The sequence below is a fragment of the Salvelinus sp. IW2-2015 genome, linkage group LG20 (assembly GCF_002910315.2).
Source record: "Salvelinus sp. IW2-2015 linkage group LG20, ASM291031v2, whole genome shotgun sequence".
Taxonomy (NCBI): domain Eukaryota; kingdom Metazoa; phylum Chordata; class Actinopteri; order Salmoniformes; family Salmonidae; genus Salvelinus; species Salvelinus sp. IW2-2015.
The window spans coordinates 54,796,420-54,813,733 of NC_036860.1; the positions used below are offsets into that span (position 1 = coordinate 54,796,420).

General features: G+C 42.8%; 1 protein-coding gene across 2 annotated transcripts in view; it reads right to left on the reverse strand.

Annotated features, from left to right (window-relative positions):
* LOC111981863 (golgin subfamily A member 6-like protein 7) overlaps positions 1–17,314 on the reverse strand; it is a 38,933-nt gene that overhangs the window by 2,484 nt on the left and 19,135 nt on the right. Inside the window, exons 4-5 of one of the 2 annotated variants that reach the window (XM_024013342.2) lie at positions 9,911–11,215; positions 9,561–9,675 (exon numbers count right to left, since the gene is read on the reverse strand). In XM_024013342.2, coding sequence (XP_023869110.1) covers positions 9,561–9,675; positions 9,911–11,215 — 1,420 coding nt within the window. The remainder of the gene's footprint in view (positions 1–9,560; positions 9,676–9,910; positions 11,216–17,314) is intronic. The other variant, XM_024013343.2, reaches the window with a different exon arrangement.

A 17,314-nucleotide genomic window follows, 5' to 3' on the forward strand; every position in this document is an offset into this window, starting at 1 on the left:
ATTTTTTTGATAAAACTATATTAAATATATTCATATGTCACCAAATAATTGATTAAATAACACGTTTTTGCAATAAAGGTCTACAGTAACGACAACAGCACTGTCTGGGGTAGCACCATGGTGCAGGCGGAGGACAGCTAGCTTCCATCCTCCTCTGGCTACATTGACTTCAATACAAAACCTAGGAGGCTCATAGGCCTCACCCCCTTCCATAGACATACATGGTAATTATGATCACTTCCGGAGGACGTCCTCCAACCAATCAAAGCTTTTGCAGTATGAACTGACATGCTATCCATCCAATCATAGAATTAGGATCAGAGAATGAACTATTGAGTTGTATTGGGATTGTGCCACAGAGCATTATGGGTGTTCTATGTGTTGAGAACTTGGTGACATTGTTGTATAGAGATTAAGAATGAAAAGTGATAGGTAAGCATTTTTTGGGATATTATTCAATTCAATTTAGTTTTTTCAAATTACAGGAAACTGAGGAGGTATATTATCAATTGTTTTCTTGGTTTAGAACTTATTTTTGTGTCCAGTTGGTGCAATTTATTTAAATTTGCCTTGCTAACTTCAGTAGCTAGCTAGCTACCAGCGCCAGTGTGCAGTTTTCTGCATCAGAATTGTAGAATGGCCAACGCTGCCGAAAATGTTGTGGACTTTTTGTTGAAGAACCCCTTTCATTCTCTGGGGTACACAGAAAAGGTGCAAATTATAAGCAAGGGTCGACCTCTGCCTGAGATCAGTTTCATGAAGAAGGATGAGAAGGTGAGGGCATTCAATACCACCTGGTATCAAATGTATAGCTGGTTAACAGGGAGCCTATCATCAAGCCGCCTGTATCGCGCTGGCCTTGCCTGCGTTTTTGCCATTGCAAGAATTTGCTTTTAGAAGAGACGACGAGATGGAAATTTCTGCCGACAAGGGAAACTACAAGGAGCTTGCAGAGGAAATTGCACGTTACGATGCTTTACTTGCTGAACATATCGAACTTTCGACTGTCTTTTCTGGGATGTTGAAAACAATTCTGAATGATTTGATAGCTTCCATCGCATCATCCATTAAAAGATTAAAGAGAGAGTTTGACACAGCACAATTTCTCGCGTGCGCTCAAGTAGGCTTTCCACTTTCCTCTGGTATTTATTTAGCACATAATCACTCCGGACAGACACAAGCAAAAACTCATGATATAAATGTTGCAGCAGCCTAGGCTGTTGTTGTTGTTGAGTTTATTTTATTTTTACAGGGACAGTGCACATTAATCAACGTTTCAGTAAAAGTGCCAGTTTTAGCCAGCCGGCTAATTTTCAACCGCAGTCCCGAGGCTACACCTAAACATTGGAAATCTGACATGCTGTACGGGATGAAAACAAGACTATTTTTCAGTCTGATCAACTGTAGGCTACTAATAAGAGCAGCTGCGTACAGCCCATGCGCCCTGTCCACCTGGTCAGGGTAAACTAATAATGTTGTTTATATTCAAAATTGGGCTGGCTAGGCTGACTATACGTTTTTAATCCATAATTATTAACTGGAATTAATGAATCAACATAATAGTGATGACAGATGTGAGTAAATGTTTTGTAAGGCCTACAGTTGCATAGGCCTGCATGATGCAAACATGCATAAAGCAAGCTCAGTTGTTGTCTCTGTGTCTGGGTAGAGGAAATTCCCCTCTTAATCTAGTCTAAATATAATTCATATGAACAAGTATAAGGTTGCTGCAGCTTGACAGCGTTTTCATCCCCCCCAAGGCCAGGAGTTAAAAAAAATCATGTGACCTGATTAGGAAAAACTGGTCCCATCATAGCCCATATAAAACCTTTTAACAACTGATTAATCACTGTCATACCTTATAGGGTCCAGAGTTTTCCTAGTTAGGTTAACATATAAGGAAAAACTCCAGGCCCCAGGGGGTAAAATTGTCCCACTGTGCTGGGACCTACGGTGGCACCAGTCTGCTTGCAGTTGTCGGTTCCACTGGATGTCATAAGGTGAATGCACCAATTTGTAAGTCGCTCTGGATAAGAGCGTCTGCTAAATGACTTAAATGTAAATGTAAATGTTATCGTCAGGTATGTGGATGATCAGGGATTTATTCAGGAACGTTTCTTGGGCTACTTTGATGTGTCAAGTGGGCGAGATGCGCAGTCTGTGTTCGACTTTATGAATTTTGAGATGTCTGAGTTTAAGTTCATAGAGAAGCTCATTGTTCAAACCTACGATGGCGCAGCTGTAATGGAATGAATCTGCTATTTGTATTTACAGCTAAGTCCCCTCCTGTTCCCTGATTCAGAGGTGACGACTACTCCACTCCACTGCCTTTGTCAACTTTCTCCTGACATGAACTGAAGCCACGTCTCACGTGCCCGCTCATCCACTGGCACATTGAATGTTTCCCCTCCAAGCACTGTGAATACCCCTATAAAGTATCTCATTCCTGTATGTAGAGTCAATCACATACACAATCACATTATAACACATCAATGATTTTACTCCTTGCTTGGACGAACTAATTATTGGCTCTTTTGTCTAACTGTGTAGTGTGTTATTGTTTTTTTGTCTTCCCAGTCAAATCCTATCCTGTACTGGTCAAGCCTCTGAACACCTCAACTCATGCCTCATACCCTCATTCAATCACTGCTGTGATCCCTTTCCCACACGGTGTAAGTAGCCCTCTCATTCCCATAATATTGTACTATAAATGTCTTTATTAAATGCTTTAGGTTAAAATAATTAGTCTTTGACGATTTTTTAAACACACTTCGTCATCTCTGTGCATTATGCACCTATACCGTGGGTCTCCCATTCTCCTCAATTGTTCAAGTCACCAGCCTTCACTGGTAGAGGGATATTGCTATCCATGTCAGCACCAACCRTGTTAGGATGAAACAGTCAGAGGTCACCAAGCGCAACATAGCTTCAGCATGTAAATTAGCTAGAAAGATGTGTCGGCATCAAGTAATTGTCTCTTGCCCAGGCCCAGTTAGGGGGATTGATGAGCTCTACAGCAGAATATCACAAGTCAATCGCAGGTCGAAAACTGTTTCCTGCCCCTCCCAAAAGATAGAATTTGTAGATAATTGGCCCCTCTTTCAGTGACTCGCCCACAAACAGGACCAAGCCAGACCTGCTGAGGAGTGACGGACTCCATCCTAGCTGGAGGGGTGCTCCCATCTCATCTATCAACATAGACAGGGCTCTAACTCCTCTAGCGGCACAATGAGATTGCCTGCTGCCTGGACTGCACCCTGTTAGCCAGCATGCTAGCTTAGTGGAGTCTGCCACTAGCAGTCAGTGTAGTCAGCTCAGCTATCCCCTTGAGACCATGTCTGTGCCTCGATCTAGGTTGAGCAAAACTAAACATGGCGGTGTTTGCGTTAGCAATCTCACTGGAATAAAGACTTCCTCCATTCCTGTCATTATTGAAAGAAGATTGTGATATCTCACATCTCAAAATAGGGCTACTTAATGTTAGATCCCTCACTTCCAAGGCAGTCATAGTCAATTAACTAATCACTGATCATAATCTTAATGTGATTGACCTGACTGAAACATGGTTTGAGCCCGATGAATTTACTGTGTTAAATGAGGCCTCTGCTCCTGGTTACACTTGTGACCATATCCCCCGTGCATCCCGCAAAGGCGGAGGTGTTGCTAACATTTACGACAGCATATTTCAATTTACAAAAAAAAGACTGCGTTTGTCTTTTGAGCTTCAAGTCATGAAATCTACGCAGCCTACTCAATCACTTTGTATTGCTACTGTTTACAGGCCTCCTGGGCCGTATACGGTGTTCCTCACAGAGTTCCTTGAATTCCTAATTCAGACCTTGTAGTCATGGCAGATAATATACACATTTTTGGTGACTTTAATATTTACATGGAAAAGTCCACAGACCTGCTCCAAAAGGCTTTAGAAGCCATCATCGACTCAGTGGGTTTTGTCCAACATGTCTCCGGACCTACTCATTGCCACAGTCATACCCTGGATCTAGTTTTGTCCCGTGAGATAAATATTGTGGATCTAAATGTTTTTCCTCACAATCCTGGACTATCGGACTATCTTATTACGTTTGCAATCGCAACAAATAATCTGCTCAGACTCCATCCAAGGATCATCAAAAGCCGTGCTATAAATTCTCGGACAACAAAAATGTTCCTAGATGCCCTTCTAGACTCCCTCCACCTACTCAAGGACGTAAGAGTACAGAAATTGGTTAACCACCTAACTGAGGATCTACATTTAACAGTGTGTAATACCCTAGATGCAGTTGTACCCCTAAAAACATTTGCCACAAGATATTTGCTCCCTGGTACACAGAAAATACCCGAGCCCTGAAGCAAGCTTCCGACTAGCTTGGAAAGACAGTACCGTGCAATATCGAAGAGCTCTCACTGCTGCTCGATCATCCTATTTTTCCAACCTAATTGAGGAGAATAAGAACAAAATAACATTTATTTATTTTTGATACTGTCGCAAAGCTAACTAAAAAGCAGCATTTTCCAAGAGAGGATGGCTTTCACTTCAGCAGTGATGAATTCATGAACTTCTTCGATGAAAAGATCACGATCATTAGAAAGCAAATTATAGACTCCTCTTTGAATCTGCACATTTTCCAAAACTCAGTTGTCCTGAGTCTGCACAGAACTGCCAGGACCTAGGATCAATGGAGACACTCAAGTTTTTTAATCCTGTATCTCTTGACACATTCATGGAAATAGTCATGGCCTCTAAACCTTCAAGCTGCATACTGGACCCTATTCCAACTAAACTACTGAAAAGAGCTACTTCCTCTGTTTGGCCCTCCTATGTTGAACATAATAAATGGCTTCCTATCCACCGGATGTGTAGCAAACTGTTGAAAAAGMCAAACCTTGACCAGGAAAATGTAAAGAAAACTATTGGCCTACAATACCAGTCAAAAGTTTGGACACACCTACTCATTCAAGGGTTTTTCTATATTTTTACTATTTTCTACATTGTAGAATAATAGTGAAGACATCAAAACTATGAAATAACACATATAGAATCTTGTATTAACCAAAAAAGTGTTAAACAAACAAATATATTTTACATTTGAGATTCTTCAAAGTAGCCACCTTTTACCTTGATGACAGCTTTGCACATTCTTAGCATTCTCTCAACCAACTTCATGAATAAGTCACCTGGAGTGCATTTCAATTAACAGGTGTGTCTTGTTAAAATACAGATGTTGGAATTTCTTTTTCTTAATGCGTTTGAGCCAATTAGTTGTGTTTTGACAATGTAGGGGTGGGTATACAGAAGATAGCCCTATTTGGTAAAAGACCAAGTCCACATTATGGCAAGAACAGCTCAAAAAAGCTAAGAAAAAACTACAGTCCATCAGTACTGTAAGACATGAAGGTCAGACGCAAAAAAACATCAAGCGCTATGCTGAAACTGGCTGTCATGAGGACTGCCACAGGAAAGGAAGACCCAGAGTTACCTCTGCTGCAGAGGATGAGTTCATTAGAGTTAACAGACTCAGAAATTGCAGCCCAAATAAATGCTTAAGAGTTCAAGTAACACACATCTCAATATCAACTGTTCAGAGGAGACTGCGTGAAATCAGGCCTTCATGGTCGAATTGCTGCAGAGAAACCACTACTACAGGACACCAATAAGAAGAAGAGACTTGCTTGGGCCACGAAACACGAGCAATGGACATTAGTCTACTGGAAATCTATACTTTAGACTGAAGAGTCCAAATTTGAGATATTTGGTTCCATCCACCGTTTCTTTGTGAGACGCAGAGTAGGTGAACGGATGATCTCCGTATGTGTGGTTCCCACCGTGAAGCACGTAGGAAGAGGTGTGATGGTGACACTGCTGGTGACACTGTATGTGATTTATTTTGAATTCAAGGCACACTTAACAAGCATGGCTACCACAGCATTCTGCAGCGATACACCATCCTATCTGGTCTGCGATTAGCGGGTCTGTCATTTGTTTTTCAACAGGACAATGACCCAACACACCTCCAGGCTGTGTAAGGGCAATTTGACCAAGAAGGAGAGTGATGGAGTGCTGCATCAGATGACCTGGCCTCCACAATTCCCCAACCTCAACCCAATTGAGATGGTTTGGAATGAGTTAGATCGCAGAATTAAGGAAAAGCAGCCAACAAGTTCTCAAAATATGTAGAAACTCCTTCAAGACTGTTGGAAAAGCATTCCAGGTGAAGCTGGTTGAGAGAATGCCAAGAGTGTGCAACGCTGTCATCAAGGCAACGGGTGGCTACTTTGAACAATCTAAAATATATTTTGATTTGTTTAACACGTTTTTGGTTACTACATGATTCCATGTGTTATTTCATTCTGTTGTCTTTACTATTATTCTACAATGTAGAAAATAGTAAAACAAAGAATAACCCTTGAATGAGTAGATGTGTCCAAACTTTTACTGGTACTTTATATCGAATCTCCCATTCCTCTAATTTTTTTTCTTAAAGCCGTTGCTACTCACTGCTTTCCTGAAGACAAATAATGTTTTATTCTGGTTTTAGACCACATCATAGCAGACTGCTCTCGTGAAGGTGGTAAATTACCTTTTAATGGCGTCAGACCAAGGCTCTGCATCTGTCCTCGTGCTCCTAGACCTTAGTGCTGCTTTTGACACCATCGATCACCACATTCTTTTGGAGAGATTGGAAACCCAAATTGGTCTACACAGACAAGTTCTTGACTGTTTTAGATCGTATCTGTCGGAAAGATATCAGTTCATCTCTGTGGGTGGTTTGTCCGCTGACAAATCAACTGGAAGTGTTGGTGTTCCTCAAGGTTACGTTTCAGAACCACTATTGTTTTCACTATATATTCAAACTCTTTGGTGATGTCATTCGGAAACAAAATGTAAACTTTCACTGCTATGCGGACGACAGCTGTACATTTCGATAAAACATGGTGATGCCCCATAATCGCATACCCTGGAAGCCTGTGTTTCAGACATAAGGAAGTGGATGGCTGCAAATGTTCTACATTTAAACTCGGGCAAAACAGAGATGCTAGTTCTAGGTCCCAAGAAACAAAGGGATCTGGTGTTGGATCTGACAATTAATCTTGATGGTTGTACAGTCGTCTCAAATAAAACTGAAGGACCTAGGCGTTACTCTGGACCCTGATCTCTTTTGACGAACCTATCAAGAATATTTCAAGGACAGCTTTGTTCCATCTTCGTAACATTGCAAAAATCTTTAACTTTTGTCCAAAAATGATGCAGAGAAGCTAATCCATGCTTTTGTCACCACTAGATTAAACTACTGCAATGCTCTACTCTCTGGCTATCTGGATAAAGCACTAAAACTTCAGTTAGTACTAAACACAGCTGCTAGAATCTTGACTAGAACCCAAATATTTGATCATATTACTCCAGTGCTAGCCTCTCTACACTGGCTTCCTGTTAAGGCTAGGGCTGATTTCAAGGTTTTACTGCTAACCTACAAAGCAATACATGGGCTTGCTCCTACCTATCTCTCCGATTTGGTCCTTCCGTACATACCTACACGTATGCTAGGGTCACAAGACGCAGGCCTCATTATTGTCCCTAGAATTTCTAAGCAAACAGCTGGAGGCAGGGCTTTGTCCTATAGAGCTGCATTGTTATGGAATGGTCTGCCGATCCATGTGAGAGACGCAGACTCGGTCTCGACCTTTAAGTCTTTACTGAAGACCCATCTCTTCAGTAGGTCCTACGATTGAGTGTAGTCTGGCCCAGGAGTGTGAAGGTGAACGGCAAGGCACTGGAGCGACAAACCGCCCTTGCTGTCTCTGCCTGGCAAACTCCCCTCTCTCCACTGGGATTATCTGCCTCTGACCCTTTTAAATGGGGGCTGAGTCACTGGCTTACTAGTACTCTTCCATGCCGTCCCTAGGAGGGGTGCGTCACTTGAGTAGGTTGAGTCACAGGCTTGATCTTCCGGTCTGGTTTTGCCTCCCCCCGGGCTCATGCAGTGGAGGAGATCTTCGTGGGCTATACGCAGCCTTGTCTCAGGGTAGTAAATTGGTGGTCTGTTGATATCCCTCTAGTGGTGTGGGGGCAGTGCTTTGGCAAAGTGGGTGGGGTTATATCCTGCCTGGTTGGCTCTGTCCGGGGACATTGTCGGACGCGGCCACAGTGTCCCCGACCCCCCCGTCTCAGTCTCCAGTATCTATGCTCCAATAGTCTGTGTGCCGGGGGGCTAGCGTCAGTCTGTTATATCTGGTGTAAATCTCCTGTCTTATCTGGAGTCCTGTGTGAATTTAAGTATGCTCCCTCTAATTCTCTCTCCCTCCCCTCACAGAGGATCTGACCCTAGGACCATGCCTCAGGACTACCTGGCCTGATGACTCCTGACTGTCCCCAGTCCACCTGGTCATGCTGCTGCTCCAGTTTCAACTGTTCTGCTGGCGGCTATGGAACTCTGACCTGTTCACCGGACGTGCCATCTTGTCCCGGACCTGCTGATTTTGCCTCTCTACCGCACCTGCTGTCTCGACCTCTGAATGACCCTGCTGGTCATCTATGAACGTCTTGAAGAACAAGCTGGCCTTAATGGCCATGTACTAGCTCCACCCTGCACAGCCAGAAGAGGATTGGCCACCCCTCAAAGCCTGGTAAGTCTCTAAGTTTCTTCCTAGGTTCCTGCCTTTCTAGGGAGTTTTTCCTAGACACCGTGCTTCTACATCTGCATTGTTTACCGTTTGGGGTTTTAGGCTGGGTTTCTGTATTTCACTTTGCGACATCTGCTGATGTAAAAAGTGCTTTATAAATACATTCGATTGATTGTGCCCATATCATCAATCAGAGACTCGAGAGAAGATTGTGTGGTGTGAGCTCTGACTGCTTTGTGAGAACTCATTCAGAGCTCTGATCTCTCAGATCCCAACACCATAGGCAAATGCCAGTGTTATTCACAGTGAGCTTAAGGTGAGTCACTCAAGATAAATAATGTTTGTGGGAATTGTTTATAGTGAGCATTTGGTGGGAGGGCTTGTTGAGACTGTGTGTGTGTGTGTGTGTGTGTGTGTGTGTGTGTGTGTGTGTGTGTGTGTGTGTGTGTGTGTGTGTGTGTGTGTGTTGCACCATGTGTGTGTCGGCGTGCGCGCAGCAAGAATGGGAATATTGCACTGAGGTTTTAATAAAACCAACTGTGCATGCATCAAGGAACTGGAATGGATAAATTGAAACAGCAGCAGAGGGCATTTTCATGAGGTGCCTGGGGGAATGGTTTCAAAGATATCCTGGTACCTTATTTGCATAAGATTATTATGATAATATTATCAAGAAGAGCCACTGCTGTGCATATTACAGGGCATAAGGCTACGCATATACTGTATGTGCATATTAACATGCACACACTTTCCCAAAATAGATTGTAGACACAATGAGGTCTGATTATTTAGTACACATACCTCCTGCCTAAAGCAGATCTATGTTGACAGGTGATTGCTGAGAGAACCTGTAGGTAGCTCTTTCATCTGCTGCTGGTGTGCATCAGTTCACTCAATGCTGTTCCCATTGCTCTCATGGGAGAGATATATTGCATTAGTACCTTTATCTTCTCTTGAAGGACACCGAGGAATCCTGTAGATATGCCAGCCTGCCCCTCCTGGATGTTGGAGGCTGGCTGGTTTTCCAGGGAGCTCAAGGGCTTTACTGGATGGGGCCTGAATAGAGATAGACAGGGAGACAGAGACAATTAAACATTTTATAAGTGAAATTAAACATTTTATAAGAGAGTAAAATTATTTTACAAGGGTCACATTCATGAAGTGTTCTCGAACAATGCATCCTACAAGCGATTGGAAAGGTTTAGTGAATCTAACTACAGTACAGGAGAGGTTTCGTGGAGAGCACAAAGCTGCTACACACTACAGGAAAAGGCTGCAATCTCTCTCTCACCTGCGTGTGCTTGAGGTAGGCCTGTCCCCTCTCCCTCCCCCCTCCTCTCCACTGCAATGCTCTGCAACGGAGGACATAGCTCCAGCCTGAAGCAGGATCCTCTGGCCAGGGAGAGAGCTTGTCTGGGGAGGACAGTTACTCCTGCCCCCTGATCCCTTCAGGGGCTTGGGTTGGGGTAGGAAGGAGAGGGCAGGTGAAGGTACACATGGGGGCTGGGCAATGTTAACACAAGTTAGTGCCACACCCACACCTCGATTCTGCATTTTTTCTGAGATACTTGAAGAAAGCTTACTCAAAGAGGAAGCCCCTGGGCTTTGTAGTTTTACAGAACTCTGTTTACCAGTATCCTCCTCTCTAGAGGTGGATGTTTTCTTCAATGGAGGCAAGGGAACACAGACCCGCTCTGCTAATGTGTTTTTGATGGAACGGGAGCCATCTCCAACTAGCAGAACATCTGGTGTTGGAAGCTCCATTGAGTCCCCAACCACACTATTCTGCATTGAACCTGGATTTGCTTCTGTGGAGGTACGACTCTGATGATTGGGAGAGTCTAGGCTCTCCTGATGTTCACCAGTTAGTCTCTGTTCTTCACCGTGTCCAGAGGACTTCTCCATTCTGCAGTCTTCTGCAAAGGGATTATTTGGATCAAACTCAACCAAAGAGTCATGTTCCTCAGTATTCAATTGCTTATCTAATACATCAACTTTTGGCATTGTCTTCCCTGGAGGGTACTGGGGCCTAGAAGGTGCTGGACCTTTATTGTGTATAGCCACCCTCAACCCCCCAGTGGCAGATGGCATGTGTTGTTCTGGTTGGTTCCCATGGTGGGTAGAGCTCTGGCCTCCACTTGTGTGTTCTGTTGTAGCTGTGGAGGAAAATCTCAGTGGTGTGATCATCTGTACTACACGTTGAGAGACCTTGGACATGGAGGCACCTACTATGTCCTTATGTCCCAGGTTCACTCTAGTCATACTCTGGTCCCTCTGTGTCTGGCTTGGAGCCTGGCTTGGTCTGTCTGGAGCAGGACCCTTGTCCATCCTGATACTGGAATGGTCCTGACCACTAACACTCTCCTGGTCATCCCCGCATCCCACCAGTGACATGGAAGATTGATGCCTTGGAGGATGTGGCTGTTTTGTTGGCTTTGTTTGGGCGAGGTTTTCTGTGACAGAATGGGCGTTGCCCTTGCTAGGCCAGTTGTCCATACGAGCCCAGCGCTGGTTGTTGGGGGGCAGGGGGGCAGGGTCTTTCTTCTCCATTAGATCAGTAGACGGGTCCTGGGAGCCTCTGGTTTCCCCATCGACTCTAGGGGAGTCCATAGAAATCTCAATTTCAGGAGACAAGAATGATAAGAAGGGGTTGGAAGACACACTAAGCTGAGAAGGGTTCACCCATGAAGAGGGTCTGGAAGAAGAGGGATAGGGAGGATGCAGTAAGAGAACAAAATCTGCACTTTACAGCTGTATAAGATGGTTGCCTTCACACATTTGAACTTTGCTGATGACAATGTCTAACTACCACACATAAAAAAATATATACAGTACCAGTCAAAAATTTGGACACACCTACTCATTCAAGGGTTTTTCTATATTTTTACTATTTTCTACATTGTAGAATAATAGTGAAGACATCAAAACTATGAAATAACACATACGAAATCATGTATTAACCAAAAAAAGTGTTAAACAAATAAAAAATATATTTTAGATTTGAGAGATTCTTCAAAGTAGCCACCTTTAACCTTGACAGCTTTGCACACTCTTGGCATTCTCTCAACCAGCTTCATGAATAAGTCACCTGGAATGCATTTCAATTAACAGGTGTGTCTTGTTGGAATTTATTTCCTTCTTAATGCGTTTGAGCCAATCAGTTGTGTTGTGACAAGGTAGGGGTGGTATACAGAAGATAGCCCTATTTGGTAAAAGACCAAGTTCATATTATGGCAAGAACAACTCAAATAATCAAAGGGAAATGACAGTCCATCATTACTTTAACACATGAAGGTCAGTCAATGCGGCAAATTCCAAGAACTTTTAAAGTTTCTTCAAGTGCAGTTGCAAAAACCATCAAGCGCTATGATGAAACTGGCTCTCATGAGGACTGCCACAGAAAGGAAGATGCAGAGTTACCTCTTATTGTTTATTTATTATATTTAACCTTTATTTAATTAGGCAAGTCATTTAAGAACAAATTCTTATTTACAATGATGGTCTACCAAAAGGCCTCCTGCGGGGACCTGGCTGTGATTCAAAACAAAATAAATTAAATAAAAATATAGGACAAAACACACATCACATAAAGAGAGACCTAAGACAACACTACATAAAGAGAGACCTAAGACAACAACATAGCATAGCAGCAACACATGACAACACGGCATGGTAGCAACACAACATGGTAGCAACACAACATGGTAGCAACACAACATGGTAGCAGCACAGGGTACAAACATTATTGGGCACAGACAACAGCAAAGGGCAAGAAGGTAGAGACAACAATACATCACGCAAAGCAGCCACAACTGTCAGTAAGAGTGTCCATGATTGAGTCTTTGAATGAAGAGATTGAGATAAGACTGTCCAGTTTGAGTGTTTGTTGCAGCTCGTTCCAGTCACTAGCTACAGCGAACTGAAAAGACGAGTGACTCAGGGATGTGTGCGCTTTGGGGATCTTTAACAGAATGTGACTGGCAGAACGGTAGTTGTATGTAGAGGATGAGGGCTGCAGTAGATATCTCAGATAGGGGGAAGTGAAGCCTAAGAGGGTTTTATAAATAAGAATCAGTGGGTTCATCCAGTGGGTCTTGCGACAGGTATACAGAGATGACCAGTTTACAGAAGAGTATAGAGTGCAGTGATGTGTCCTATAAGGAGCTTTGGTGGCAAATCTGATGGCTGAATGGTAAAGAACATCTAGCCGCTCAGGAGCACCCTTACATGCTGATCTATAAATTACGTCTCCGTAATCTAGCATGGGTAGGATGGTCATCTGAATCAGGGATAGTTTGGCAGCTGGGGTGAAAGAGGAGCGATTAGGATAGAGGAAACCAAGTCTAGATTTAACTTTAGCCTGCAGCTTTGATATGTGCTGAGAGGACAGTGTACTGTCTAGCCATACTTCCAAGTACTTTTATGAGGTGACTATCTCAAGCTCTAAACCCTCAGGAGGTAGTAATCACACCTGTGGGGAGAAGGGCATTCTTCTTACCAAACCACATGACCTTTGTTTTGGAGGTGTTCAAAAAGCTTGTTTGACACTAAGAAAGCTTTGTTGTAGAGCGTTTAACACAATCTGGGGAGGGGCTAGCTGAGTATAAGACTATCATCTGCATATACAGTGGGGCAAAAAAGTATTTAGTCAGCCACCAATTGTGCAAGTTCTCCCACTTAAAAAGATGAGGCCTGTAATTTTCATCATAGGTACACTTCAACTATGACAGACAAAATGAGAAAAAGAAATCCAGAAAATCACATTGTAGGATTTGCAAATAAATTCATTAAAAATCCTACAATGTGATTTTCTGGATTTTTTTTTCTCATTTTGTCTGTCATAGTTGAAGTGTACCTATGATGAAAATTACAGGCCTCATCTTTTTAAGTGGGAGAACTTGCACAATTGGTGGCTGACTAAATACTTTTTTGCCCCACTGTAAATTGATGAGAGCTTCCTACTGCCTGAGCTATGATGTAAATTGAGAAGAGCGTGGGGGTGGATCGAGCCTTGGTGTACACAGTGACAGGCAGTGGCTGAAACAGCAGATGTTCTGACTTTATACACTGCACTCTTTGAAAGAGGTAGTTAGCAAACCAGGCCAAAGACCCCAATACTTCTTTGCCGGCCCACAAGAATGGAATGGTCTAGCGTATCAAAAGCTTTGGCCAATAAAAATAGCAGTAAAACATTACTTAGAATCAAGGGTAATGGTGACATCATTGAGGACCTTTAAGGTTGCAGTGACACATCCATTACCTGAGTGGAAACCAGATTGCTCACCAGAGAGAATACTATAGACATCAAGAAAGCCAGTCAGTTGATTGACAAGTTTTTCCAACAGTTTTGATAAACAGGGCAAAATAGAAATAGGCCTATAACAGTTAGGATCGGCTTGATCTCCCCCTTTAAATAAAGGATGAACCATGGCTGCCTTCAAAGCAATGGGAACCTCCCCAGAGAGGAGAGACAGGTTTAAAAGGTCAGAGAGGCTTGGTGATTAGAGGCAGCAACCTTAAAGAAGAAAGGGTCTAAACCATCTGACCCAGATGGTTTTGGGCTCAAGTTTAAGGAGCTCCTTTAGCACCTCGGACTCAGTGAACGCCGGAGCGCTCTTTTTTTCCAGAACTTCTTGAGGTTAGACCCACAGTGAGAGAACTGCTCCTTAAATTAACTAACTTTGGCCCTCTGGATAGCCTGAAAAACCGTATTTCTCATTTGCATGAACAAGAGCTAGTCAGCCTGAGTATGCTTGTGCCGAGCCTTTCGCCAAATGCAAATCCTTTTTTTTTTTTTAGGGGGTGGATCAGCTTTAATTTGCGGAAAGCTTGTTGCATCCATCAATGCAATTGTCTGCATCATTTCTAATCCCCCATACATTTTTGGGGTAAATATATATACATATCTATATACATAAACTCAGCAAAAAAAGAAACGTCCTCTCACTGTCAACTGCGTTAACTTTCAGCAAACTTAACGTGTAAATATTTGTATGAACATAAGATTCAACAAATGAGACATAAAACTGAACAAGTTCCACAGACATGTGACTAACAGCAAATGAAAAATGTGTCCCTGAACAAAGGGGGGGGGGTCAAAATCAATCAATGGGATTGAGACCCGGGCTCTTCGCTGGCCATGGCAGAACACTGACATTCCTGTCTTGCAGGAAATCACACACACAGAACGAGCAGTATGGCTGGTGGCATTGTCATGCTGGAGGGTCATGTCAGGATGAGCCTGCAGGAAGGGTACCACATAAGGGAGGATGATGTCTTCCCTGTAAGGCACAGCGTTGAGATTGCCTGCAATGACAACAAGCTCAGTCCGATGATGCTGTGACACACTGCCCCAGACCATGATGGACCCTCCACCTCCAAATCGATCCCGCTCCAGAGTACAGGCCTCGGTGCAACGCTGCTGCCTTCAACGATAAAAGTGAATCCGACCATCACCCCTGGTGAGACAAAACCACAACTCGTCAGTGAAGAGCACTTTTGCCAGTCCTGTCTGGTCCGGCGACAGTGGGTTTGTTCCCATAGGCGACGTAGTTGCCGGTGATGTCTGGTGAGGACTTGCATTACAACAGGCCTACAAGCCTTCAGTCCAGCCTCTCTGTCTATTGCGGACAGTCTGAGCACTGATGGAGGGATTGTGTGTTCCTGGTGTAACTCGGGCAGTTGTTGCCATGATGTACCTGTCCCGCAGGTGTGATGTTCGGATGTACCGATCCTGTGCAGGTGTTGTTACACGTGGTCTGCCACTGCGAGGATGATCAGCTGTCCGTCCTGTCTCCCTGTAGCGCTGTCTTAGGCGTCTCACAGTACGGACATTGCAATTTATTGCCCTGGCCACATCTGCAGTCTTCATGCCTCTGTGCAGCATGCCTAAGGCACATTCACACAGATGAGCAGGGACCCTGGGCATCTTTCTTTTGGTGTTTTTCAGAATTGTTCATAAGTTTTCATAATTGTGACCTTAATTGCCTACCGTCTGCAAGCTGTTAGTGTCTTAACGACCGTTTCACAGGTGCATGTTCATTAATTTAATCAGATTTAAGCATAACTTTTGTATGACTGATGCCTTTAGTGAGAGGTCTAATGCTTTAATAATTTCTGACCCTCCGAATTCATATTCATTATATAAAATAGGCCCTTTTAATTTTGTCTGGCTTGTTATTCCAAATAAAATGTTACATTTTGTGTTCATATAATTTAAAAAGCATGTCACCAGGCACAGGCAAAACCATAAGCAAATAGGTAAACTGTGATATGATTAAAGAGTTAAATCAGGGTAATTTTTCCACAAATTGACAGGTATTTTCCATTCCATGGTACAGTAGCAAGATCTTATCTATTTTTGCTAACTTTCTATAAAAATGTATTGGAGTCAGAACATTTCTTTCGGGATATGTATACCGAGTATGTCCACATCCCCGTCAGACCATTTTATTGGTAAACTACACGGTAATGTAAAAGTTGCTTTTTTTTGTGATCCAATACGTGAAAATTGGTTTTAATCCAGAGGTTAGAAAAAGTATCTAGATCCTCTATGAGGCTGTGTATGGATTCTAATTGTGGTTTTAAAAGAAAATTAATCAGCGTACAATGGCACCTTTTGATTTCAAGCCTTGAATTTCTAATCCTTTAATATTATTGTTGGATCTAATTTTAACAGCTAACATTTCGATGGCGATAATGAATAAATATGCCGATAGTGGACAGCCTTGTTTTAACACTCTTGACAGTTTAAAACTTTGAAATGTAGCCATTATTTATTATTTTACACACACACACACACACACAACTTTAATCCATTTTATAAGACATTCTCCAAAATTGAAATATTCTAGGCATTTTTATACAGTTGAAGTCGGAAGTTTACATACACCTTAGCCAGATACATTTAAACTCAGTTTTTCACAATTCCTGACATTTAATCCTAGTAAAGATTCCCTGTCTTAGGTCAGTTAGGATCACCACCACACAATTTTTCCAACAATTGTTAACAGACAGACTATTTCACTTATAACTCACTGTATCACAATTCCAGTTGCTCAGAAGTTTACATACACTAAGTTGACTGTGCCTTTAAACAGCTTGGAAAATTCCAGAAAATTATGTCATGGCTTTAGAAGCTTCTGATAGGCTAATTGACATTGTTTGAGTCAATTGGAGGTGTASCTGTGGATGTATTTCAAGGCCTACCTTCAAACTCAATACCTCTTAGCTTGACATCATGGGAAAATCTAAAGAAATCAGCCAAGACCTCAGAAAAAAGATTGTAGACCTCCACAAGTCTGGTTCATCCATGGAAGCAATTTCCAAACGTCTGAATGTACCACGTTCATCTGTACAAACAATAGTACACAAGTATAAACACCATGGGACCACGCAGCCGTCATACCGCTCAGAAAGGAGACGCGTTCTGTCTCCTAGAGATGAACGTACTTTGGTGCGAAAAGTGCAAATCAGTCCCAGAACAACAGCAAAGGATCTTGTGAAGATGCTGGAGGAAACAGATACAAAAGTATCTATATCCACAGTAAAACAAGTCCTATATCGACATAACCTGAAAGGCCGCTCAGCAAGGAAGAACCACTGCTCCAAAACCGCCATAAAAAGCCAGACCACGGTTTGCAACTGCACATGGGGACAAACATCATACTTTTTGGAGAAATGTCCTCTGGTCTGA